The 26939-nt window shown below is 43.1% G+C and overlaps 1 protein-coding gene across 6 annotated transcripts in view; it reads left to right on the top strand.

Moving 5' to 3' along the window:
• samd4a (sterile alpha motif domain containing 4A) overlaps window positions 1–26939 on the top strand; it is a 45494-nt gene that overhangs the window by 5910 nt on the left and 12645 nt on the right. For 4 of the 6 annotated variants that reach the window (XM_017475774.3, XM_017475773.3, XM_017475772.3 and 1 more), the window contains 7 exons: window positions 18904–19431; window positions 23437–23712; window positions 24024–24133; window positions 24476–24562; window positions 25591–25825; window positions 26384–26469; window positions 26695–26813. In XM_017475774.3, the coding sequence (XP_017331263.1) occupies window positions 18904–19431; window positions 23437–23712; window positions 24024–24133; window positions 24476–24562; window positions 25591–25825; window positions 26384–26469; window positions 26695–26813 (1441 nt within the window). The remainder of the gene's footprint in view (window positions 1–18903; window positions 19432–23436; window positions 23713–24023; window positions 24134–24475; window positions 24563–25590; window positions 25826–26383; window positions 26470–26694; window positions 26814–26939) is intronic. The other 2 variants (XM_017475776.3, XM_017475775.3) reach the window with 1 other exon arrangement.

The raw sequence follows: 26939 nt of genomic DNA, 5'->3' as shown, positions 1-26939 counted from the left end.
CAGTATTTTTATTTATTTTTCTTTTTTTTTAAACCCCAATAGTTCTAAAACGTTTAAAAGGTCCTGAGAGTGGTGCTTACAGCTGGTTAGCGTTCAGCCGTGGAAAGGCACAACTATTTGGAAGGAACTGTACTAATGAAAGGAATCCACAATGACCTACTTATTCTCGTCTGTGAAGAAGCAGCCTTGTTCTCCAACCCAAAGTGATGCAATGTATTCGCTGTTCGTCTCAGCATCCCACAGCACGCCGATGGTGACTTTGAGATAAGTGTTTACATGCTCGCTGAATAATGTGTCATTTCAGATCGATGCCGGAAGATTAAAGAGAAACCAGACTGGCACTGGGAACTCGTGTGTCTTACACTGAGGAGATTTTGTCTGCATATATAATTGAATAATAATCGAATAATAAAAAAAATAAATAAAGTATTCTTCATAGGTTATGGGTTAAATTAAGTGTGTTTGTTGGACATACCGATAATTAGTAAGATATGTAGCATAAAATATATAGCGATATTTAGTGTTATGTATATATACCTGTCCCATTGCAAAGGACGTCGTTCCTCTAAGGTTCCTTCATTTTGGACCAATCCGAAGCACCACTGAAGGCAATAATTCTGCCTCCTTGAATTCTCTGATCTGTTTCCTGTTTAAAATATAAAAAGGTAACTGTCTCAGAATTAGCTATGTTTGTCATCTCGCTCCAAAATACAATGGCTAACCCTATTTATTACACTTCTGTGTGTATGTGTGTGTGTGTACTTTTCAGAATTGTCCATTCCTGGTTTCTACTTCCATGATCTGGAATATAATGCTTGAGGCAGGGTGCAGATCACAGGTTCAGGAAAGGATGTGACAAGGGAGGTGTGTGTGTGTGAGAGAGAGAGAGAGAGAGATACAGAGAAATTGTGGAGACCATGCCCACGCCTTGGTGTTGTTTAGACCCGATTTGATTTTCCACCATGGTGGCCTCCCTGGGAGATGGATGAGATGGATGCCATGCCACCCACACACACACACACACACACACACACACACACACACACACACACGCACACAGTGCCTTCCACTCTCAGCATCCACCATTCCCCTCTGTAGCAGTCAGACGGGACATGCTCGGTCTCAGCAGGGGAGAAGGTCATTACTGACACGCTGCTTTTCCGACTGTGCGTTTTGTCTGTACACAAAGTGACTCATGTCCATGTTTTCTGTCATTTCTTTTTGATAAATGTGAAGTCAGGGCTGGACATATCGAGTTGCCCCTCCCCCTTTTATAAACAGCCAATAGCGTTGAGCTTACCTCACAGCCCGGGCTAAGCCGTACTTGACAGTTAGTACCATGGGGTTTTATAATGTTAGGGGCGGGACTATTTTAGATTCCAGAGAGCATTCGATTGGACGGAAAATCTGATGAGAAGTGCGGAACGATGTCATCGGGACTGTCGATCCGTATCGGTGGTAGAGAGAGACTGTCGATTTTGAACGCGTATATCTTCTGAAAATGAAGTTTGTCATCGTTTTGGAGCGCACTAGCTTATAGATAACCTTACGGCTAACATATTCGTACCAAAAATCAAAAAACATCCATTTTGATTGCATGGAGACTTTAAACATTCAGAATTAGACATTAAAGTCCACTGCTGTGGCTTCGGATGTGCGTTTACATTCTTTAAATATCGTTTTTGTAGATTCAAGAACAAAATATACCCGTGCACTGCATATTTTCTGCCACTTTAACCCGGTACAGAATATTATTTTTGAATATTCTGAACTACTACTACGGAAACACTCAATTGGAAAATTAATAAAAACTTAATGAACAAAAAGTTATATATGTAGTTATATAGTCAGTTGATATCACATGTTTCATCCCATCCGATACTATCCATCAGACGGTGTTCGAAAAGGAAAAGATTGTATTTATTACCTCAACGGATTAAGCTCCCTACTCATTTGCCATGCTTCTTATAAGGAATCAAACACGACATGGCGTGCCGTTATAGTAGATAATCAACGACTGGCCGGTGTTATGCCGCCTGACATCGATTATTTTCCAATAACAGCATGTGGAGTGTTTTATTCTTCTTATACTGCGGCAATTTGCCAACAGTTGCAATTTTTGATTTCTTTATTTAAAAAAAAAAAAAAAACTTATTACGAACGACACAGCATACCTTTATCCATTTTTAGTTACAGTTGATGTTGTGGAACATCCACGAGACAAGTCGTCTCCTCACCAGACTCACAGAACCAAGAAACCAGAACGTTTAAAGTCTTGAAGACTTCACTGTGGTGGAAAACGTTCTAACGGTTACAAAGCACTAGCACTGGAGACTCCTTCTGTAAAAAAAAATCTCTCTCTCTCTCTCTCTCTCTCTCTCTCTCTATATATATATATATATATATATATATATATATATATATGATTTTTTTTACTAAAGTATTGAGAGCTGCTGTTATAGAGAATGAATCAACGCATTCTGACCAATCAAATTCGAGAATACAGCAGCGTCGTGGCTCATTTCAAATGATGCAGGTTTTCCGTTTTTCCCATGTGATGACCACTACAACAGAAGCAGTGTCTGAAGAGGTTAACAAACAGTGAGCTTTTCATACCAGTAGTCTAGATGTATTGGAAGCTAAATCCTTCATTTCTCCATCCCCTGGCTTTATGAAGTGTTTTTCCAGGCCGACACCCAAACACTTGCTCTGTCATGGCTGTCCACCCTTTCTGCTTGCTCCGAACAGAATTTTTGTGCTGTCTGGGAGGAAATCGAGCTTCTTCTTTAGGGGTGGTGAGCTGTTTCATCGCAGCCACACAGAAGCAAACTGTTTCTTTCTGGCGCACAATGCTTTGATTCAGACACTAATATAAACTCCGGGACAGAAGGGGACGGAGAGCCTGACTACAACGTTTTGATCCGAACGCAACGTTTGCCATCCTCTCATAGGCCTATGACAAGAATCGGACAAAAATAATAAACAACGTATCATAATATTGTTATCTGAGAACCTTCGACAATATCGCTGCTATTCCTACTTTATGTCCAGACGGAGCTATAGTCAAGACCGCCGTTGTCAGGTCCAAGTCCAGGACTAGCCAGGATCGAGTAAAGAGACTAAAGGAGGTCGGAGAGACGAGAAATCAAGATCAAGTCCAAATGAAAAGGGCGACCGAGTTAAAACCGTCAAGCTAAGCGTCCGAGTCCACCTTCGTCGAGTCCGAGTCGAGACCAAGTCCGAGACCGATCGAGTCCGCGTCCAAAAGGGGCCGAGTCGGACTTAAGTCCGAGTCTGGGATTGAGTACCCAAACTCTACTAAACGCACAAACTTCAGACATTCATTGAGTGCATTCGAGGCTGAATTATTTGCTTTAATAGCCTAAAAATCTCAGTTGAAGATTAGCAGCTGAATCTGATTAAGTAAATATAATGTCGCCTATTTGAAGCTTTTACATATTTATAGAAAGAAGCAAAACAATCTGCTAAAAGAGCGAAACAAATTTAAGCTTGAATGTCGAGAAATATGCTCAATGCTCTCGGATTTGTTATGTCATAATCTCACACTAGGAAAAACGCTTTATTTATTTATACGGTGTCTTCACTCGCTAATATAAGCGGCGAGTGCGTCTTGTAAGCTACATGTAAATCCGTATAAAGTCGGCTCTAAAAAGTTATACCGTCTGACCCGAAAGGTAGTTGTGTAATAAGTCAGAAAGTTGCGTGTTGTTGAAAAGCACCGAATAGCGTGTGTGATGTAATGACCTCAGTAGCTGATCTCGCGACTTTGAAATGGGAGCCGTGCATTTTTTATAACGCGCCTCGAGCCAGACTTCGAGGCTTTTCAGTGCCACACCTAGATTCCGACTGGAAACGTTGACACGGTGTCGTTCGGTTCGTACAATGAACGCCGTATCCAAATTTCATTTCTTGCTAAACTGTCGAAGGAACGCCGTGCGGCCGAAAGACACCCGACTTTTACAGCTTCCCGGAGACCCCAGATTTCGTCCCTGTCGCTGTTCTGATAACCTTCACTCTTCTGCGAAGGCTTTCCACTTTTTGGGATTTCGGAGCGTGGCTGTAGGGATTTGTGACCGTTCCGGCTACAAGAGCATTAGCAAGGTCACGTGAGGAGGCCTGGGGTGCAGTCGGAGTTCCAGTTCATCCCAAAAGTGTTCAGTAGGGTTGAGGTCAGGGTTCTGAGCGGGACACTTGAGTTCTTCCGCTCGCTTTGTGCACAGGGGGATTGTCATGCTGGATCCGGGCCTAGTCCGAGTATAAGAAATATACACCAAATGGTATGTATGAAGAAGCAAAGCTGCGGTCGATTTCTTTCTATCCCAGACTGTGGATACGTGCATGGAGATTCAGATGATCTCAGCTTGGATTGATATTCCTCATTAAGAGCAGTCGAACCACAACCTTCCTTCCACGTATAGCCGTACCTGTACGCACACATGTAAACTAGTAGTCTGCTTCACTGACCGGACATGTCGTTTTTTGCATCCAGAAGTGCATCGTTAGCAAGAAGAAGTCACTGGTAGCTGTTTCAGGCAAAGGTAGAGAAGCTCTACTGGAGCACGGCGGCGTGAAACCGAGGCTAATGTAAAAGACGCACCGCATTAGGGTTAGGGTTAAGCCAAGGTTCTACAGCTTCTTAGCTTTCTCTGCGTTCAACGGTCCGGCTAAAATCCCCTGCCTGGTTAATATTTTATTAGATAAAATTCCACGTCTTCGGGGTTCATGGACATCTTCCTGTATACATGTACTCGGGTAGTTCCAGCTCAGCAGTTACGGTTTTCCCAGGGCCGCCAGACGTTTGCGCATTTAACCCTGACCTGCTCAGCTGTTAGCTCGGGCTGGATCGTTCCTCACTACTATTTTCCTATTCCTTAATACCCGATCATAAATCCTAGGCTTTGGAAAATGGAATAAAGGTTTTTAATTAAAGAGCTACGACTGAACAGGCTAACATTTTTTTTTTTTAAATGTGTGCACTCTTCTAACCTTTGGAAAATATGCTGAAGTCGGATTACGTCAACAGCTGAATCAGATCTTATTATAAGATCAAACAAATCAGCAGTTCAAGAGTGAAAAGAATGGCTTGAAGGCACTTGGGTAACCTTGTTTTGTATGGAATTTGTGTTCTTTTTGACGTTGAGTCGAGCGCATCGTCCGCTGGTTAAAAGGTGGAGTGTGTTTTATTTTTTGTTTGTTTTTTTTGAATGGGACTCTAAGTTCCAGCTTTATGCGTCCAGAATATGAGAGAAAGAGAGAGCGAGAGAGAGAGAGAGAGAGAGGAGTTCCTTATTTACTCTCGGTCACGTCTCGACCTGCGCCTGACATCTGGGAGGGAAGAGGGGGCTGGGCAAGTTGGAAGAGTTTCCTGTCCTCTTCTCGGCAGATGGAATAGCCAGACTTACTTGCTCGAGCGTTTCCACCCCCGGCCAAAGGGTGAAATTGATTGACGGGGGGGCGGGGGGGATTGAGGGTGTCATCTTCAGTTACCCCACGCCGTCAGACCGGTTCTGTAGCTGCCCCAGCTGCTCAGCTCTAATGGATCGTGCACTCTGGAGACATCTCTACCTTTATACACACTCCAGAACACTCTCGCATACTGGCCTGTACATCTTGTGAGATCATTTCTCTCCACACTGTTGCATTTGTGAGTTTGGCTTGAGCTGCCAATCATCTGGCACATCTGTGTTGTTTGTACAGCGGGACACAATACTCTACTGTGTGCCGGGTTCAAAAAGTGCTGATCGAGCATGAGCTCAGCTCAGCTGAAGAACATCGCCACAGCTCCTTTCCGGTTCCAGACAAGGACGAGTTCGTATTAGATACAGAATATTCCGATGAAATTCGCTTAGCGTGGTCTGGTTAATTCTTCAAAAAAAAATTCTTTTCGCAGTAATACCGGCTCCTCGGTGGAGGAATCCACAGTTTTATTCATCTCCCAGCATGGAGTATGGAAATAAAGACTTCTTCCAGACAGGAAGCGAATGAGAACGGGGGTGAGCTAGGGGATACCGGGGGCCCAGATATTTCCTTAAATAGCGTCCTTAGCTCTCAAAATCCGCAGACTCGAGGCTCGCATTCCAGGAATAACTCAGCCTGCGACGTTCAGCCCCGCACAAACACACAACCTCTGAAGTTTCCACAGGTAGACAAAGTAGACCCTGCAGCCTCGGTATTACGGCACTCGCTCTAATCGGGTCGCTGTGGCACTTCCCGGTGGAAACGAGATTATTCAGATCTTCTCTAAGAGGATTGGGGTGAAATATTAGAGCGTTAGCGAAATGTTAATAACTATTCAGAGTTGAGTTAAGCACGCACGCATCGCGCACATCAGTGTTCCGACCTCAGACAAACTCTCAGAGGTTACGTGAAAGTCACACGAACAGGTTGGAGTCCGAGTAAAATAGAGGCAGGCCCTTCAGGATATCGCGATTTTGTAGCGAACGCGAAACCGCACGAACTCCGCGACGTTCGGAGGAGCTCGCGATTTTGTTCGACCACCACAGATTTTCCAGCAGATTTGGGCAGACAGATTGATTCGGCCAACGACGTCTTCGATTCACGTGCGCCGGACACGGGTCCAGACAGCACCGCGAGAGAGGGAGCAAAACAATTTTGTGAGATTGCGGTTTTCGCCTTTTCGAGGTCGTTTTCTGCAAAAAGAGCACGAAAAATCCGCGTTATTTTGAAGTGAGCTGTGAGTGTAGCGTATGAGTGCCGGGTCAGCTTATCCTTCAAACCATGGTCACATCTCGTTTGACGGGAGAGAACGAAAAACAACAACGTCGACAACCCTGGCATTCGCGGTGCTGTTTTATAAGCTAATGTGATCATTACAACTAGGACTGTTTATGTTGACAAAATGTTGACAATGTCTGTGGCATGTACGTTGCATCATATTTCATTTGACAGCAGAGAAAAACGCCAAATCCTTCTCCAGTCCTCATTTTCTATCCCATGTCCCTAAAACCATGTCAAGTCAGGATTGTGTATTATCACAGAAACGACCGGAAAGTATATATTCTGTAGATGAAATGAATCGTGGTGTGTTTCGTTTTTTTTTCTGCGCGTGGTGGAAAAAAAAACAACAACGGCGAGCTCATTTTGTATGAATGCGGATGTTGATCAATTACGTCGACGCAGGCTTTCATTTTTTTTATTTTTAGCCTGCGCTGTCTGAAAGCTTTGTTGCTAAAATAGAAGTAGGGCGAACACTTAACGGTGCATGTGCATGCCTTGACGGACTTCCTGTGACCCAGAAAGCTGTGAGAGAGACAGACAGACAGAAGGAGAGACAAATCGAGACAGAGGAAAACGGACGGACCGAGCGATGGAGCTCATCGTGTGTGTGGGAACAATAGTGACTCGGTGCCTATGCGGCTGCTTCTGGCAGGTGTTTCCCTCTCTGTCCATCCTGATAACCAGTATACACACACACACACGTCAGTCCGGCAGAGCACAAAGTCACAAATAGACACGGCTGGAAGGAAGAGAGGAAGAAACTGCATGCTTGAAGCCAGACAAACTCTCAAACCTAGCAAATTGTTGTGTGTGTGTGTGCGTGTGTGTGTGTGTGTATTTTTTATTTTTTTTTCCTTGAGTTAAAATTAGAACGGCGCTCCTCTCTGATTTGACACGTCAGACATAACAGTGTGGCAGTGTGTGTGATTCACAGCCGTCTGAGTTGTGAGAGAAGCCCAGGCTGGGTAAGCAGGAGGCAGGATTGGTCCAGAGGGATTAAGTGTGTGAGTCATACGCTCCAGGTTTTTAGCAGCGTCAGGAAGTCCATGATGATGTCTGGACTTGTTTAGTGCGATATCAAAGTGTCCATATTATGGGAAATATGCTACAAATGTACATGCACAATACTAAGCAGCAGTCACATCCCTAATAAACTGGCAACTCTGTGCAATATAGTGTAGCGTACGGTTACATGATTGTAGTTTGTTTGCTATGATTGCTGTCTGCTGTAAACTGATTATAGTCTGTTGGAGTGTTGTGTGGTTTACAGTCATGGTATGCTGTAGTATTGTGTATCGTGGCCTGATTTCATTGCCCCAATGATTAGTGTGTGTTGTAGCATAGGGAAATGGGCTATATTATGGGTATGTTGTGCTTTACTTTAGTGAGCTGTATGATTATAGTGTGATGGAGTATAGTGTAGTGTGTTATAGTATGATCGTAGTGTGTTCTGATAGTGTAGTGTGTTATAGTATGATTATAGTGTGTTCTGATTGTGTAGTGTGTTATAGTATGATTATAGTGTGTTCTGATAGTGTAGTGTGTTATAGTATGATCGTAGTGTGTTCTGATAGTGTAGTGTGTTATAGTATGATTATAGTGTGTTCTGATTGTGTAGTGTGTTATAGTATGATTCTAGTGTTAGTATAGTGTAGTGTGTTATAGTATGATTATAGTGTGTTCTGATTGTGTAGTGTGTTATAGTATGATTATAGTGTTAGTATAGTGTAGTGTGTTATAGTATGATTATAGTGTGTTCTGATAGTGTAGTGTGTTATAGTATGATTATAGTGTGTTCTGATAGTGTAGTGTGTTATAGTATGATTATAGTGTGTTCTGATAGTGTAGTGTGTTATAGTATGATTATAGTGTGTTATGATAGTGTAGTGTGTTATAGTATGATTCTAGTGTGTTCTGATTGTGTAGTGTGTTATAGTATGATTATAATGTGTTATGATTGTGTAGTGTGTTATAGTATGATTATAGTGTTAGTATAGTGTAGTGTGTTATAGTATGATTATAGTGTGTTATGATTGTGTAGTGTGTTATAGTATGATTATAGTGTGTTATGATAGTGTAGTGTGTTATAGTATGATTATAGTGTTAGTATAGTGTGGTGTGTTACAGTATGATTATAGTGTTAGTATAGTGTAGTGTGTTATAGTATGATTATAGTGTGTTATGATAGTGTAGTGTGTTATAGTATGATTCTAGTGTGTTCTGATTGTGTAGTGTGTTATAGTATGATTATAGTGTGTTCTGATTGTGTAGTGTGTTATAGTATGATTCTAGTGTTAGTATAGTGTAGTGTGTTATAGTATGATTATAGTGTGTTCTGATTGTGTAGTGTGTTATAGTATGATTATAGTGTGATGGAGTATAGTGTAGTGTGTTATAGTATGATCGTAGTGTGTTCTGATTGTGTAGTGTGTTATAGTATGATTATAGTGTGTTCTGATTGTGTAGTGTGTTATAGTATGATTATAGTGTGTTCTGATAGTGTAGTGTGTTATAGTATGATTATAGTGTGTTCTGATAGTGTAGTGTGTTATAGTATGATTATAGTGTGTTCTAATTGTGTAGTGTGTTATAGTATGATCGTAGTGTGTTCTGATAGTGTAGTGTGTTATAGTATGATTATAGTGTGTTCTGATTGTGTAGTGTGTTATAGTATGATTCTAGTGTTAGTATAGTGTAGTGTGTTATAGTATGATTATAGTGTGTTCTGATTGTGTAGTGTGTTATAGTATGATTATAGTGTGTTATGATAGTGTAGTGTGTTATAGTATGATTCTAGTGTGTTATGATTGTGTAGTGTGTTATAGTATGATTATAGTGTGTTCTGATTGTGTAGTGTGTTATAGTATGATTATAGTGTTAGTATAGTGTAGTGTGTTATAGTATGATTATAGTGTGTTCTGATAGTGTAGTGTGTTATAGTATGATTATAGTGTGTTCTGATTGTGTAGTGTGTTATAGTATGATTATAGTGTGTTATGATAGTGTAGTGTGTTATAGTATGATTCTAGTGTGTTCTGATTGTGTAGTGTGTTATAGTATGATTATAGTGTGTTCTAATTGTGTAGTGTGTTATAGTATGATTATAGTGTGTTCTGATAGTGTAGTGTGTTATAGTATGATTATAGTGTGTTCTGATAATGTAGTGTGTTATAGTATGATTATAGTGTGTTCTGATTGTGTCGTGTGTTATAGTATGATTCTAGTGTGTTCTGATTGTGTAGTGTGTTATAGTATGATTATAATGTGTTATGATTGTGTAGTGTGTTATAGTATGATTATAGTGTGTTCTGATTGTGTAGTGTGTTATAGTATGATTATAGTGTTAGTATAGTGTGGTGTGTTACAGTATGATTATAGTGTTAGTATAGTGTAGTGTGTTATAGTATGATTATAGTGTGTTCTGATTGTGTAGTGTGTTATAGTATGATTATAGTGTGTTATGATAGTGTAGTGTGTTATAGTATGATTCTAGTGTGTTCTGATTGTGTAGTGTGTTATAGTATGATTATAGTGTGTTCTGATTGTGTAGTGTGTTATAGTATGATTATAGTGTGATGGAGTATAGTGTAGTGTGTTATAGTATGATTCTAGTGTGTTCTGATTGTGTAGTGTGTTATAGTATGATTATAATGTGTTATGATTGTGTAGTGTGTTATAGTATGATTATAGTGTGTTCTGATAATGTAGTGTGTTATAGTATGATTATAGTGTGTTCTGATTGTGTCGTGTGTTATAGTATGATTCTAGTGTGTTATGATTGTGTAGTGTGTTACAGTATGATTATAGTGTGTTCTGATTGTGTAGTGTGTTATAGTATGATTATAGTGTTAGTATAGTGTAGTGTGTTATAGTATGATTCTAGTGTGTTATGATTGTGTAGTGTGTTATAGTATGATTATTGTGTTAGTATAGTGTAGTGTGTTATAGTATGATTATAGTGTGTTATGATAGTGTGGTGTGTTACAGTATGATTATAGTGTTAGTATAGTGTAGTGTGATATATGTTTGTTGTAGTATGATTATAGCTTTAGTATAGTTTATTGTGTTATAGTATTGATATACTGTGTTGTATTTTAGTGTGATGTATGATTATAGTATGATGGAGTTTAGTGTAGTGTGATTATAGTGTTATGTATAGTGTAGTGTGCTCCAGTATGACTTCGGTGGGTTTAATAATGTTTGTTGTAGTATGATTATAGCTTTCGTATAGTGCAGTGTGCTGTGGTATGATTACAGTGTGATGGGATATAGTGTAGTGTGCTGTGGTATGATTACAGTGTGATGGGATATAGTGTAGTGTGCTGTGGTATGATTACAGTATTATGGAATATAGTGTAGTGTGCTGTGGTATGATTACAGTGTGATGGAATATAGTGCAGTGTGCTGTGGTATGATTACAGTGTGATGGGATATGGTGTAGTGTGCTGTGGTATGATTACAGTGTGATGGGATATAGTGTAGTGTGCTGTGGTATGATTGCAGTGTGTTCTAATAATGTTATCTGTTGGACTATGATCATGGTGTTCATATAATGAAATGTTGAATTATTATTATGTGTTATACTGAGGTGAGTATAGCATAGTGTGCCACACACACACACACACACACACACACACATACACACACACACACAGAATCATTCTTCTGATCATGATTGCTCTGTCTCTGTCAACCAATGTCTTTCTCTCTCTGTCTGTCTGTCTCTCTCTTTGTCTGTCTGTCTGTCTGTCTCTCTCTCTCTCTCTCTCTCTCTCCATCCCCTCCACTCTGCTAAATGCATTAGAAGTCCGTTTAAGGTAGTGTGCTTTATCGTAGCGTCTGGCCGAGTGATCTCACGGTGAAACTATGCATCTCAGCAGCGTGGTTTGGGACGCGGCAGATCCGTTCGGAAAACTGTTCATTCTTCCGCTGAACGAGTGGATGTGTGGAACGCAGCACATTCCTCTGAGCTGAGCTGGGGGAGAGGAGGAACAGAGAGAAGGGTGGGGGATACTCTCACTCATTCTCTCTCTCTCTCTCTCTCTGTCTTTTTCTATTTCTGTCTATTTGTCTCTGTCTTCTCTTCCTCTCACGTTTTCCCCCTCTTTCAAACATTCCTTTGTCATGACCCCGTCATTTATCTATCTATCTGTCTATCGATCTATCGATCTATCTATCTATCTTGGATCTTGTTCTCCCTCCCTTTTCTCTCCATCATTCTCTCTTTTTTCCATTACGCCTCTTCAGCCATCACAGACCCAGTCCTGATTTGTCCGTGTGTGTGTGTGTGTGTGTGTGTGTGTGTGTAGGGAAATGAGTACAGATTGATTCTTCAGATAAACTTTAGATCTTCCTACTCTGAGTCACTCCATTCTCCACATTCCTGATGTTTCGATGCTCCTGATGGTCGCTAGTCGAGCCGAGTGTGTCGCGCTGGGGGCTTAAAGGTGGTGTGTCATTCTTGTGGGAACACGCCGTGCCCTTGTTGTGTTGACTCAACAACTATAAAAAGGAATGGGAACACACACACACACACACACACACACACAGCAGCGTCTCTCTCTCTCTGTGTGTTTGTAGTGCTAACATGTCGTATGGAGGCTGTTCCTGTGACACCAAACTTTACACACAGCCACAGACGAGAATTTTCATTGTCTCTTCATGTCCTACGCTTGTGCTTTTGCTATTCGGACTGAATGGACAGTGTACTGAGTGGTGTGTTTGTATATGCATGTGTGTGTGCGTGTGTGTAGGGTTGAACTTGTAAAAATAGGGTGTTATCTCTAAGCCGTGGGGTGTTGGGGTGTGTGTGATGTGGAGGATCTATAAATAGAAATAGAAGGGAATCATGTGTCTGACAAACAACTCACCTCTAATTTAGATGGACGTGTGTGTGTGTGAGTGTGTGTGTGTGTGTGTGTGTGTGTGAGAGAGAGAGAGTAAGGTGTAAGAGAGACTTTGCCTTGGTGTCATTTGTCAGCTTTTAACCATATCAGTATTCGACAAACATCACTGGCCGTGTGTTGTTGATTTCTATATTCAGACATTTATATTAGCTCGCCCTGCGTTTATGTTGTTTATGTAACCGCTACCGTCATTGCTTGTGGGCGGGGCCTGTCCAGCCTTCTTTAAGTTCCATGTCTTAAAGAATTTGTTTGTCCATTCATCTTTATGTCTTCGTGAAGGGGCGTAGTGGTTAGCACGTTCACGTCGCACTTCGGGGGTTCGAATCCCGCCTCCGCCTTGTGTGCGCGAAGTTTGCATGTTCTCATCGTGCTTCGGGGGGGTTACTCTGGTTTCCTCCCAAAGACACACGTCCTTCCAAATTGTTGGTAGTGTGTGTGCGATTGTGCTCTGTGTTGGGTCGGCACCCAGTCCAGGGGGTCGCATCCCTGAGTCCCGAGAGGCTGGATAGAAAAGCATTTCCTTTGCTGAATCGTCTACCGCGCATCCCACGATGACGAGAAATCCCGTGAGAAACTTACACAAGCGTTTTTTATTTTCTCATCAGCCGTGTCGTGTACGGCTTCAGACGCCCGTTCTGCCATTACAAATGTCTCGAATTTGATCTAACGGAGAGGGAAAAATGTCTGCGTACGGTCGGGTTAACAAGCTCTTAACAGACCTCGCGCAGACACACCCATCCATTCGAAAGCGCTGTGTGTGTGTGTGTGTGTGTGTGAAATAGCTGACATTGCACGGTTTGTAAAACACATCTGCTATATTCTACTCATGTTTTTAGCTTGAGGCCAGAGTTGTGCTCAGATCAGCATGCTAGGCTTGACCGGATGAGCATGTTAGATGAAAATGCCAGCGTGTTGATGCTCGGAGGCTTGGCACTGCCGGAGCGTACACACACACACACACACTCGCACATGGAGAAAATGAGAGATTAATGTTGCTCTAAAAGAACATCAGGAAATAAGCAATTCAGGATCAGGCATGTGTGAATAATACACCATGATGCTGAACATGAACAGTAATGCAGCGATGATTGTTTCCGACTGAAATCAGCTTTGTAGAATTCGTAGAGGTTTTTTTTTTTTGTGTGTCCCTTTAAACCCGACCGATAAAGCGTTTAAGCAGGGCTTTCCTCACACTGCACCTCTGACTACTTTGTGATTCACAGATTCCAAGACTCCCTCTTTTTTTTCTTTTTCTTTTTTTCCCCCTTGGGCTCTCTTCTTCATGACTCATGCGGATGACCACATGGTACGCTCTGGCCTTTCGGAGTACGTTTACCTCCCGTCTATGGGAGAGCGGAATGGAAAAGAGAGAGGATAAGACCGTACGGGAGACTGTTAGAGGAATGAATGAGTGTTAGTGTGTGTGTGTGAGAGAGAGAGAGAGAGAGGGAGAGAGAGGGAGAGAGAGTGGGGGGTTAAGGAGGGGTTTACACAAATGCTTGGAGAGGACATAGAGAAAGTCTGCTCACTGTTTCCATCCTCCTGATCCAACAGCCCCTACTGGCTCTGGTTGGCTCCTGGAGTAGCTGAGCTTATAGTACTGTAGGGTCAGAGAAAAGGAACAGAGAGAGAGAGAGAGAGAGAGATGGACAGAGTGTGAGGAAAAAACAAAACAAGAATGAGACATAATTCTGCATTCTATCCAAAAACCACAAATTGTACTATCCCTCATTCTGAAATCTGTCACAGAATTTATTTACAAATGTAAAATCCTGAAGATCGCAGATGTAACGCACGTGTTGTATTACAAGTGCTGGATTAGAATTTGTTTTTTTTTGTTTTTTTTAAATATTCGAATTAGGTAATATTGGTTTGTTTTATAGTCGTTAAGGGTGTTTATGTCTCCTTCCGATGTGTACTTTGAGACATGATCTATGATCAATATGTGTGAAATATACAAACTATTCAATATGACGCACTTCCTCCTTCACTGAGACTGAAAGGCAAAGAGGCCACACCTCCTTCACTGGGACTGACAAGCCCAAAGGCCACACCTTATTCTCTGGGGCTGACATGCCCAAAGGTCACTCCTCCTTCAGTGGGGCTGACATGCCCAAAGGCCACACCTCCTTCAGTGGACTGACATGCTCAAAGGCCACACCTCATTCCTTGGGGCTGACATGCCCAAAGGCCACACCTCCTTCAGTGGACTGACATGCTCAAAGGCCACACCTCATTCCTTGGGGCTGACATGCCCAAAGGCCACACCTCCTTCATTGGGACTGACATGCCCAAAGGCCACACCTCCTTCACTGGGGCTGACATGCTCAAATGCCACACCTCCTTCATTGGGACTGACATGCCCAAACGCCACGCCTCCTTGACTGGGACTGACATGCCCAAACGCCAAGCCTCCTTCATTGGGACTGACATGCCCAAAGGCCACACCTCCTTCACTGGGACTGACATGCCCAAACGCCACGCCTCCTTCATTGGGACTGACATGCCCAAAAGCCACACCTCCTTCATTGGGACTGACATGCCCAAAGGCCACACCTCCTTCACTGGGACTGACATGCCCAAAGGCCACACCTCCTTCACTGGGACTGACATGCCCAAACGCCACGCCTCCTTCATTGGGACTGACATGCCCAAAAGCCACACCTCCTTCATTGGGACTGACATGCCCAAAGGCCACACCTCCTTCACTGGGACTGACATGCCCAAAGGCCACACCTCCTTCATTGGGACTGACATGCCCAAAAGCCACACCTCCTTCATTGGGACTGACATGCCCAAAGGCCACACCTCCTTCACTGGGACTGACATGCCCAAAGGCCACACCTCCTTCACTGGGACTGACATGCCCAAAGGCCACACCTCCTTCATTGGGACTGACATGCCCAAAAGCCACACCTCCTTCACTGGGACTGACATGCCCAAAGGCCACACCTCCTTCACTGGGACTGAGATCCTTGATCACAATCAAAAGCTTTTTGACAGCAATTTTCTGAAAGGAAAGTAAACAACTCCTAAATTATTTATAATTTTTTCCGGTGAGCAATATAAGAAAGAGAAAGAATTAGTATGAGTGTGCACTGGATGTGTGAGGGTGAGGGTGAGGGTGAGCAGTCTGTGGAGGAAGTGAATGTGGGGAGAGTGACAGTGTAAGTCTGAGAGATGAGAAGCCTCTGTTGTCCATCAGCCGGGCCGGAGGGGTGGAGTGATGGAAGGAGAGGTGGAGAAGTACAGAAGGATGGAAGAGTGGGAGAGATGAATAGTGTGATGAGGTTAAAATGGTTTTATTAGTGCTCCCTCCGAGGTCGAAGGTTGAACATTGTCTCCGTTTGCTGATTGGTCGTAATCGGGCAATCGAACAAAACGAAGCTGATCGATTTTTAATAACGTTGCCGTGGTAACGTTGATTATTTTCCTGTAATAATCATGCCCTATCCTGTCGTATTCCTTATTTTCTCTGCATGAACATATGGGCTGAACATTTTAAAGCCATCTTGACACACACACACACACACACACACACACACACACACACACACACACACACACACACACACACACACCTGTGGTGCTAACTTCGTAGAGCACTAACAGTATCCAGGGCCTCCGATTGTGCTAAATCAGTCCGAGATTGAATGTTTCCAGAACGTAGCCCGGCTGCCTTGCGATGTCAGGACTTCACAAATAACTCTGTCACGTCGAAGCTCGCAGCTTTTACAAATAACGGATGGCATCACCTACGACCCGGTAAAAATGGAAGTGCCAGAAAAAGTTGGCAAGCCGAGCGTTTAATCACAGCCGAACAGCCGTCTCTCGGTCTGAGCGTTGGGGGACATTAGTGTTATTTGTGTTGTGTGTGTGTGTCTTTTAAACACTTCCAAACAAGATCGTGGAATCCGGACCTCCATAACGTCCCGTTAAAAAACAGTCCTGAACACGAGGCTGGAGAGAACTGGAGAGATGTAGCTGGAGGAGTCTGCTAGAGAAGAGTGGGTCAAACAACCAGCAGATAAATCTTATTCAGAACTACGGAAAACCTTTAATTGCAGTCATCGCCTGAGAGGCCGTGCTACGAAATTTTAAGTTAAGGATGCCAATATTTTTGCTCGAGCCGTTTTCTTTTGTTTTCTTACTTTTAAATAGGTTAAATCATAAATCTAAATTGAATGGAAAGGGAGTTTTAGAACAAAAAAAAAAGAGAAAAAAAAGCTGGAAGGGTACCAATACTTTTAGGCACGTCCATACCGTACACGATAATAACCAGATAAAAAAGCAGCTGATCGGAGACGACGAAAGCGACGCGAATATTTCTGAGGCTGTCACTACGTACGTAAATCCGGGCTATCACGAGAAGCGAGCTGACTCGCGCCCTGTCCGTAAAAGTGCCCCGAGCCCTGACGCGCTCCTTCTAGTCTGAACTTTAGTGACATCAAGTAAACACCACATATTGTTTGTAAGACCTCGAGGGCACATGAATTAACCGTGCGTTCCAGTCCATACAAACCGAGCCTGTTCCACATCCACTATAACGTAGTCGTATTAGTACATGCGGTTCATTTTTAAATAAAAGTATACGAGTCCATGCTAGCTAGATTGTAGCATTAGCCTCATAGCTAGCATGCTGACTGCTAGCTATGAGTCTCATAGCTTACATTCTCACACCTACTCATTTTACCTCAGATCCAAGCAATCTCGACATTCAGTAACAGCCCGTGCTGGGGAAATGTCGCAATCGTAGTTTGCTATGCTAATGTTACAATGCTTTCCCATTTGGCTTGTTCGCTCGATGATTATGACATATCAGTCATAACAAATTCATTTAAACCCTAGTTGTTTAAAACAGGTTTTTTTCTTTCTTTCTTTTTCCCACCTCAAGATTAGACGCTAACCAAACACAGCGGATGCTGTTTAGCAGACAGGAGATGTAACTAGCTAGTATGAAGAGTATCTGACTAGCATATCCCGTGTATTTAACTAGCAAACTAGCATTAGTAACTAGCTAACATACAGGATATGGGAATAATATGCAGCACATGTAACTAGCAAACTAGCATTAGTAACTAGCTAACATGCATATCTATATAGATATAAATGTCTAGCTAGCTGCCATGTGGCATATTTGAATAGCTAATGTGCCGTGTATATAAATAGCTAGCTAGCATTCATAACTAGCTAATAGGCAGTGTAGACTAGCATTAATTGGCTAGTTTGACAGTGTTAGTGTCAGTTTTGGATATGCGAACTAACGTATCGACGTTTTTTTTTTTGTGTGTTTTTTCAAGACGCTAAACATATATGTATATATAAAGTCATATCCAGTGTTTATAACTAGCAAACTAGCATTAAAACTAGCTAAATCTAGTATGCAGCATAGGTAACATGCAGAATATGTATATATTTAAAAAAAAATCATTCTAATGTTTATCTAGCTAATGTGCAGTGTATATAAATAGCTAACTAGCAATAGTAAGAAGGTAATCGGGAGTATATGTAAATAGCTAATGTGCAGGGTATGTAACTAGTGTTAGCTGGCCAGTGTTAGTGCCCATGTCAGTTTTGGATATATATACACTAACTTATTGGCGTTTTGATCCAAGTCAAACATATGTCTCTGGCTAATATGTGGAATACATAACCTGCTAATATGCCTTGTGTATAACTGAACTAACTCGCATTAGTAATGAGCCAATATGAGCCATTAAACATTGTCACTAGGTAACATGCAGTGTATATATCTAGCTAACTAGTATTAGTTGATAATATTAAGCTTTGACAAATGGAAACTTTCTGGATATGACAGTTTACTTTCAGTGCATACCTAATCAGGACACATTTGTCAATGTGTACACCGTCTTTCATTTGTGGTGTTGGACAAAAATGTCCATGACCTCCAGAGTATCTATAGCTGAAGCTGGACAGGACAAGTGTTTCTGAGACATGCCTCAATAGTTTGGATATGTATAGCTGCTTGGGCTCTGTGTAATAGCGTAGACGTAGAGCTGTGCCGACTGGTTTGGACAAAAGCTAAAATAAAGAAATGATCTTTCCCTGTCCTCTTGCAGTGGAGGAGCTGGCCGTATTCGCCTGTGGATGCTTTAACGGGTTTTATTGCTGTTATTTAGGGTCTTGTCCTGATACGAGAAGACATTCCTGTAGAATGTTCAGGAAAATTGAATGCATTTGACTAACATACCTTCTCATCTCTCTCTCTGTCCTTCAGCGGTGATTGGGCAGTGGCAGGCCGAGCCAAAAGAGCGTCTCATCTCTCTGGTCCTGACCCACCTGCCCCTCCTCAAGCCGGGCAACGGCGAAGCTAAAAGCGAGTACATGCGGCTACTTCCCAAAATCCTCACGCACACGATCGAGTTTGGGCGGCACCTTGAGGAGAGCAGGCAGCTTCTCTCGTACGCGCTTATCCACCCGGCCACTTCTCTGGAGGACAGGGCCGATCTCGCGCTCTGGCTCAGCCATCTGGAGGAACGGGCAGCCACTCGCACTGCCGGAGGAGGAGGAGGAGGAGATTCACTGGAGCGAGTGCCGTCTTCTCATCATCTCTATGCTCAGCATCAGCGTTACGGCTCTGATGACCGCCTCAACGGCTGGCAGGGATCTCGAGACTCGGGTATTGCCACCTGGCACACACAGCAACAGCAGCAGGGCTGTGAGAATGGACATCTTCTTCTATACCCATCATCATCAGTCCCGTCTACCATCAATACAGTGGGCACAGGAAGTGGAAGCAACTCCAGTGAGTGGATTTGCGTTTACATTGGGTCTTAATTCGACATGTTACAGTATTACCGTAAGTCTGATCAGTGTCTTTCTGTCGAGTCCGATCAGCATGTTTACCTTATTTACACTAGGTCTAATAAGGGCTTTAACATTTTGGCACCTGTACCTTTATGCCAGGTCTGATCAGCATTATTTGTTAGGTCTAATCAGTGTTTTTATGTTGTGGCTGATGTGTTTCTATCGGATCCGATCAGTGCTTTAACTTTGGACTTGGTCATGCATTCGTATTATGTCTGATCAGTATTTTTTTTGTTATATCAGTTTGGAGTGTGTACACGTATGTTGAGTTTTGTTCGGAATGTTTACATTGAGTCTGATCAGTGTGTTCGTTTACACCGAGTCTGATAAGCATACAGTGGGTCTGATAAGTGTGTTTATGTTGAGTCCGATGAGTGTGTTTACCATGAGTCTGATTAGTTTTACTGACGAGGCTAATGATGCTCAGTGACACTGATTTACTGTGAGTCTGATAGTGTGTTCTTGTTGAGTCTGATCGTTGTTTTTACATTTAGTCTAAGTGCATTTCGTTTGAGACTGATACGGTGTGTTTCCATTGAGTCCGATCAAGGTTTTTACTTTAAGTCCGATCGGTGTGTTTACATTGAGTCTGATTAGTGTGTGTACGTTGAGCCTGATCGGTGTTCGTATGCTGAATCTAATCAGCATGTTCACTGGAAGTCTAATCATTGCGTACGCATTGAGTCTGATGAGTGCATATATGTTGAACCAGATAAGTATGTTTACATCGAGTCTGATCAGGATATATATGCTAAGTCTGATAAGTGTGTTTTCCCTTGAGTCTAATCAGTATTTATGTTGAGTCTGATCAGTGTGTATATGTTGAGCCTGCTAAGCATGTTTACATGAAGTCTGATCAGTTTGTTTAGATTGAGTCTGATCATAATGTGTACACAGAGTCTGATCAGTGTGTTTACAGGGAGTCTGATCAGTTTGTACATGCTGAGTCAAATCAACTTGTACACTGTACGTCGGACCGGTATGCATATGCCGAGCCTGCTAAGTATGTTTACATGAAGTCTGATCACTGTGTTTACACAATGAGTCTGATTAGTGCGTTTAGTACAGTGATTGAGTCTGATTATTGTATATATGTATAGCATGTTCACTGTAAGTCTGATAAGCGCGTTTCCTTTGAATCTAATCAGCGTCCGTGACGTCCGAGCAGAGTGTGCACACTGAGTCAGATTTCTTTTGTGTATGCAGTCTGATTAGTGTTCACACTGAGTCTGATCCGTGTGCATATGCTTCATCTAATCAGCATGTTCACTGCAAGTCTGATCGGCGTGTTTCCTTTGAGTCTAATCAGCGTTTTTGTTGTCTGAGCAGCGTGTGTACGCCGAGTCTCATTTTTGTGTGCGTGTGTGTGTGTGTGTGTGTGTGTGTATGGAGTCTGATCAGTATGTTTGCGTTGACGCCAACGACCCAAACAAATAAAAAAAAACAAAAACAAATTGTTTGCTCATTTTCTCTAGGGGAGTTTTAGATCATTTAAAAGTATCGATCGTTGATTCCTGAGACACTCGTATGCTGAAGCTCCGATTGTGGGTCACAGTTCAGATCTCAGATCAGACAGACAGTCCTTGCATCACATCCCAGAGCAAACAATTAACGTGACGTCTTTACGCTTTCGCAATGATATAATACACTCTTATAGTCCGATCATACTCCGTGGCACCCAACAGGCCACAAAACCGCTTTATTTATTTATTTATTTATTTATTTATTTATTTAAGGATTAGAACATTTGCTTTATTTAAAAAAAAAAAAAAGAATAAAAAAAAATACACACGAACTCCAGTCTGATAAAACTCGTTTATCAAAGGAACAGGCAAAAACAAACAAACAAACAAATAAATAAATAAATAAAACACGCACGATTTTTCCTCTGCCTTTGATTTAGCAGAAACGAGTTCCGTCATGATTAGCATGTTTAAAGGGGGAACATTGTGTTCACTTCACTTCTGGCCAGACTCTCGTAGTAAAAACCCCTGCGACAACAGTGCGGAGAAAACGAGAAACATACTCGCAGTGTGTGGCAGCGAAACGACGGTGACACGGATGTCGGGATTGAACATATCTGTGGTTAGAGCGGGATATTTCCAGCGTTCGAATGCGAGGCTTCTTTTCCTTTTTCTTTTTTTTCTTTTTCTTGATGAAGGAGACAGCTGAAGATATAAATAAGGGCCCGTTTAATGCTTGGCTCCACAAGATCCCCTTTATTTTAGACCGCTCGGAGTCCGAGCGGCACAAAAGCCCGATTCCGCCTCCCGTCCTTCCCGTCACCTGGCGCAAACACACCCTTATTAGAATTACGATCGGCTCGGCGGAAACAACGTTTAAAAAAAATAAAAAATACCGTTGATACGTCGAGGGTGTGTGTGTGTGTGTGTGTGTGTGGGGGATTTCTCTAAAGATAGGGACAGTTAAAAACGTTTCGATGAATAATAGGCGAAGATGACGACTGTGCCCGTGGCCCGTGCCATATCTCACCCTGTTATATTAACGGTCAAAAGCATCATTTCAATTTTTAGCTCGGCATCTCGTCTCCTCCTTACCACACACGCAGACAAACAGACGCTCCCACACCTCCCAGGCCTCCCTCCATAGTCCGTCCGCAGCTGAGCACCGCATGCCATTCCTTTCCTTCCCTTGTAAGGTAGCCTTTTGTGGGGTCTGTATTTAGGGGAAATGGCTAATATTTAGGGACTGGAGCATGTAATGTTATCTGGGCACCTATTTTAAACCGGTCCTGGAAAGCCTATACATAGGACAAACTGCTACTCCACAGCTTATAGGTTTTTTCATCCTGTCCTGCCCCCCTTCCACCACCTATACGCTTTCTTCCTGCGAGCTCCGGTGGTGGGAAAAAGTCCTGAAGACGCTCCATCTTTACAGAGAAAGCGCTAGATAGGAGTTTAATGCTATTAACAGCAGACATGTTTAGAGTTGAGTCACGTAGGCACAGGGAAGAGATCATCGGTACTCGGACTCGAGCACCGTTCGGAGAGTCGCGTGAAATTTGCACGCCTCTGTTACGATCCTGAAAAGTCCGTCGATTTAATCGGACTCTTCCCGCGCAATATCAGCACGAGCGGGGATCGAAGTCTGACGGTTCAAACGGATGTTTTACGGTCAGCACGCGCTAAAATAAAAGCGACTGCGGAACGCCATTCGAAGCTAATCTTCAATGACGCTGATTAATGAATTAATCGTATCGTCCCTTTGAAGTCCGTACTCGGGTTCATTTTCAGTGCGTACAGGATCGCGCAGGGTTTTTTTTTGTGATCGTTGCGGCCGAAAATGCGCCATTTGGTGCTTTTTTTAAAAATGCAGTTGCACGGAATCGTCTTTCCGCACTGGTGTTTGTTAGCAAACGAGATCTTTTTAGCCGTACTCGTGTTCGACGCACGTCAGTCGAAGAGGGCTTTGGCTGAATCTGCGAAAAATCCGCGGTAATTTACGTTTTTTTTTTTTTTCTTTGTGAAAAATCGCAAGCCTTTCCGAATATCGCGGACGTTGCTCCATTTCGCGCTCGTCTCCGCGGAATCGCCAGATCCCGGAGGGACGGAATTTTCCGCACAGAGGACACCATCTTGAATCGCAGGGATGGGAATTATTTTGCGAATAAACTTCCGGACTACACTTAACATATCGTAAAATACTTCGCGTTATTTTACCAACCCGAAATATCTTATTAGAAGCACGATGAATAAATGTGATGTGATAAATATATAAATATATCCTGCGTGCGCGGTTACGTGTTTAAAGGCGGGTCTGTTGAAAAACGCCGTCCCGGACGCGCCTACTCGGGATAAAAGGCACGGACACGCGGGTCATTTTAGACAATCTGAACGCGCCACCCAGAAAATTAGGTTGTAACTCAATTCTGAATACACTTAACTTTATGTTTTTGTGTGTGTGTGTGTGTGTGTGTGTGCAGTCCTGCAGTCTGCGGGTCAGCACAGTCCTCTGAAGCGCTCCATCTCTCTCACTCCCCCGATAAGCGGCTCGTCCACTCAGCCTCTAGGACACGGCTGGCTCTCACAGGAGGATCTGCGGGGACGGGGGGCACCTCTCACCCCTGACCACGCCCCTCTGTCCCCTCAGAGCAGCGTGGCATCGTCAGGGAGTGGCGGCAGCGAGCACCTAGAGGACGGCTCAGGCCTGGGCATGGCACTCCGGAGCTCCTTCAGCGAGGAGGGGAGCGGCATGCGGGGTGAGGGAACGGTCTCTGAAATACCTGGCGCTCCTTTACACCCTTCATATGGCGTAAAGGGGACGTCAGGGGTGTATCCTGTCCGTACAAGTACATCAAGTCGTAAAACAAAAGCACTCTCAAGACATTAAAGCGTGCACTGCTTGTGTTTTTTTGTACTTGAGTTTGCGCATCAGTGATTAGAGGTGTTGGAGTTCTCTGACGGGGGAAGACTCGTCGTTTCGTTTTCCTACGACGGTTACGCCAAACTCTAGACGTGTAAGCAGATGTGTGTGTGTGTGTGTGTGTGTGTGTGTGTTCTCGTCCCGCAGATGTTCCGACATGGCTGAAGAGTCTGCGTCTGCACAAGTACGCCGGTCTTTTCTCCACTTTGACCTACGACGAGATGATGTCACTGACCGAGCAGCAGCTGGAGGCGCAGGTGAGTGTGTGTGTGTGTGTGTTTGTTGGGATTAGTTTGCACACAGTACGGTAGAAGTAAACGACTCCGTTTAAGCGCACACTCAGGTCGAGTCGGGTACGAGGAACTGTTTTTATTTCGTCGTTCAAAAGCAGCATGTGAATGTAACGTCAATAAACGCAACGTGACATGGCTGGGATTCGCCAGAACTACTGTCAGAGCTGCTGTTCTATGGATATTCGAGGATTTGAATAATCAACACCTTCTGACCAATCAGAATTGAGAGTACAACAACTCGGCGTATATGATCCACTGTAACGATGCTTTGTGAGATCTGTGAAAATTCCCCAATCTCTCCTGTAGAGCGTCACTAAAGGGGCGCGGCACAAGATCATCATCAGCATCCAGAAACTGAAAGAGAGACAGAACATGCTACGCTCTCTGGAAAAGGTGGGTCTTCTCCCTCTTTTTTTTTCTCCCCCTTCATCCCAATCGTTCCTTAACAGTTGTGACATATAAACTCACGATTACCGTTTAAATATATCTCTCCGTGGCGGAGACGGGCTTCCGTGTATTCCTGCTGCTGTTTTTAATTATTTATAATAACCAAAGGTTAACGTGCTTCCCGGAAGAAGCTGAAGCTAGCCGTCCGTATCTAGCTTCAAACTGCCGTGCTGTGCTGCATGCTGCATCACAGGGCAGCGTAACACTCTCGGAGGAAAGAGCTGTCCGCCCTCTTCCGCATACATGAGCTCACAGAACATCACGATAACCTGGTATTCATATGATGGACAGCGACGGAGAATAGATGCTTCACAAAGTATATTATTTGCAAAAAAAAAAAAAAAAAACCTCTGATTTTTTCATCATTTCTTTTAGTATTCAGCTTCAGCAACATCCGACGGGTTTTCCGAGACCGCCACACAAACGCTGAATAGAGAACGAATTCAGACATGAACACGGTGATTATGTAGACCAAAAAAAAGAAAAAAAAACGACAGCCGGACGTCCGTGTCTCCGATCGTCTCCCTAATTCCAGATCATGTCGAACGAGCAGAAACAGGACTCCGTGCTTCACGCTCCGTATTCAGATCTGTTCGGCTTCTAAAGCCGTCCGAGCCCGGCCGAGGCCCCGTAGGTGAAAACGAAGCATGTATTTTCGGGAGAACTTCATCACCACATGTCATTTTACACCTCGTTACACACGGCAGAAATATCCCAACACCTGACCGTTGCTCGTCGACAATTTACGGACGCGTCAGAAATAAATAAGCTGGATGTGACCTCGAATACCAGTTATACTCGCATCTGCTCATTTGTCTTTCGCTCACACTCTTCCCGTCACCCTGTGTTTATCCGTCTCCATAACCCTCACTCCTCCTCTCTATTTGCGTTGACGCTCTTACTTATTCGGCGCGTCCGCGTATTACTTTTTCTTTAGTCATCTCACGTTCTCTCTCTCTTTCTCTCTCGTTCAGGATGTATTGGAAGGCGGGAATCTGCGTTCTCCTTTGCAGGAGCTGCATTATATCATCGGGACTCCCATTAAAGCGTTCAACGGCGTGGCCGAGTCTCCACAGCGCCCCCTACTGAGCGCCGACGGAAAGAGCGCAGCCGGTGGAGTGTGTGTGAGCGGAGGGGAAGCTGAGAGCAGCACCACACTCGTAGCAGAGGGGGACATTCCTGCTCAGTTCACGCGCGTCATGGGCAAAGGTACACATAAGCAAACATGTTTGTCTCACTATATTTGTGAGGACTTTCCACTGACATAATGGATACTGTCTATTTTTTTTTTTTTTTTTTTTAATTAAAGGTGTCATTTTGTTTGAGAGATGATTCCTAATTTAAAAAAAAAAAGTATATATATATATATATATATATATATATATATATATATATATATATATATATATATGGGCACATAAACAGATGAGAACGCACTCTTACTCACTTTTATGTGTAATATATAACCTGGATACACTGGATATGACACACACACACATGCATATATATATATATATAGAGAGAGAGAGAGAGAGAGACAGACAGACAGACAGATGGATAATGGACAAGGTGTGTAAACGCAGCGTGAGTGTGATGGACTCGGGTCCTCGGTGTGTGTTTAATGTTTAATGTGTGGTCTAAACAGATTATCACAGAGTTCATGCAGCTTGTAAAGGTTGTAAGTGAGCGAGCAAACAGACACCGCTCGATCTCTGAGCTGCACTCAGCCTGCGCGTGTGTGTGTGTGTGTGTGTGTGTGTGTGTCAGTGTGCACACAGCTGCTGGTGTCTCGGCCGGACGAGGAGAACATCAGCTCGTATCTGCAGCTCATCAATAAGTGTGAACTCCATGAGGTGAGGATCAAACAGGATTAGCCTTAATAATTATTATCAAGTAAATAAATAAATCAGTATGATTTTTAAAGAAATTATTATTATTATTATATGCTGTTTCAAATAATAAGTGACTAGACAACGTAGTCAACTTTTTTTTTATTAGGCAGTAATAAGGGGTTTTTAGCAGGGGGAGGGGTTTTATATATTTAGAACCGTTGTGACTCCGCCCACTCTGTCTCTCAGGCGTTCACGGAGACGCAGAAAAAGAGGCTGTCGTCATGGAGGCAGCAGGTGCAGAAGCTGGTACGCTCGTTTCCGCGGAAACCTCTCCTGGATATGACTGGATACCGTCAGCCGAGGAGGTAACGTGCACGTTCACCGTCACTAAGCGTTCAGAAGTGTTCACCCCCCTGTCAATATTTAAGTAAATTTAAAATTTTTTAATTTTTTTTTAATGAATCTCCAAATCACAATCCTGCTTATAATGA

This window comes from Ictalurus punctatus, chromosome 9 (assembly GCF_001660625.3).
Source record: "Ictalurus punctatus breed USDA103 chromosome 9, Coco_2.0, whole genome shotgun sequence".
NCBI lineage: Eukaryota > Metazoa > Chordata > Actinopteri > Siluriformes > Ictaluridae > Ictalurus > Ictalurus punctatus.
The sequence above is the reverse complement of the archived record's forward strand: the minus strand, read 5'-3'. Positions and strand labels throughout refer to the sequence as shown.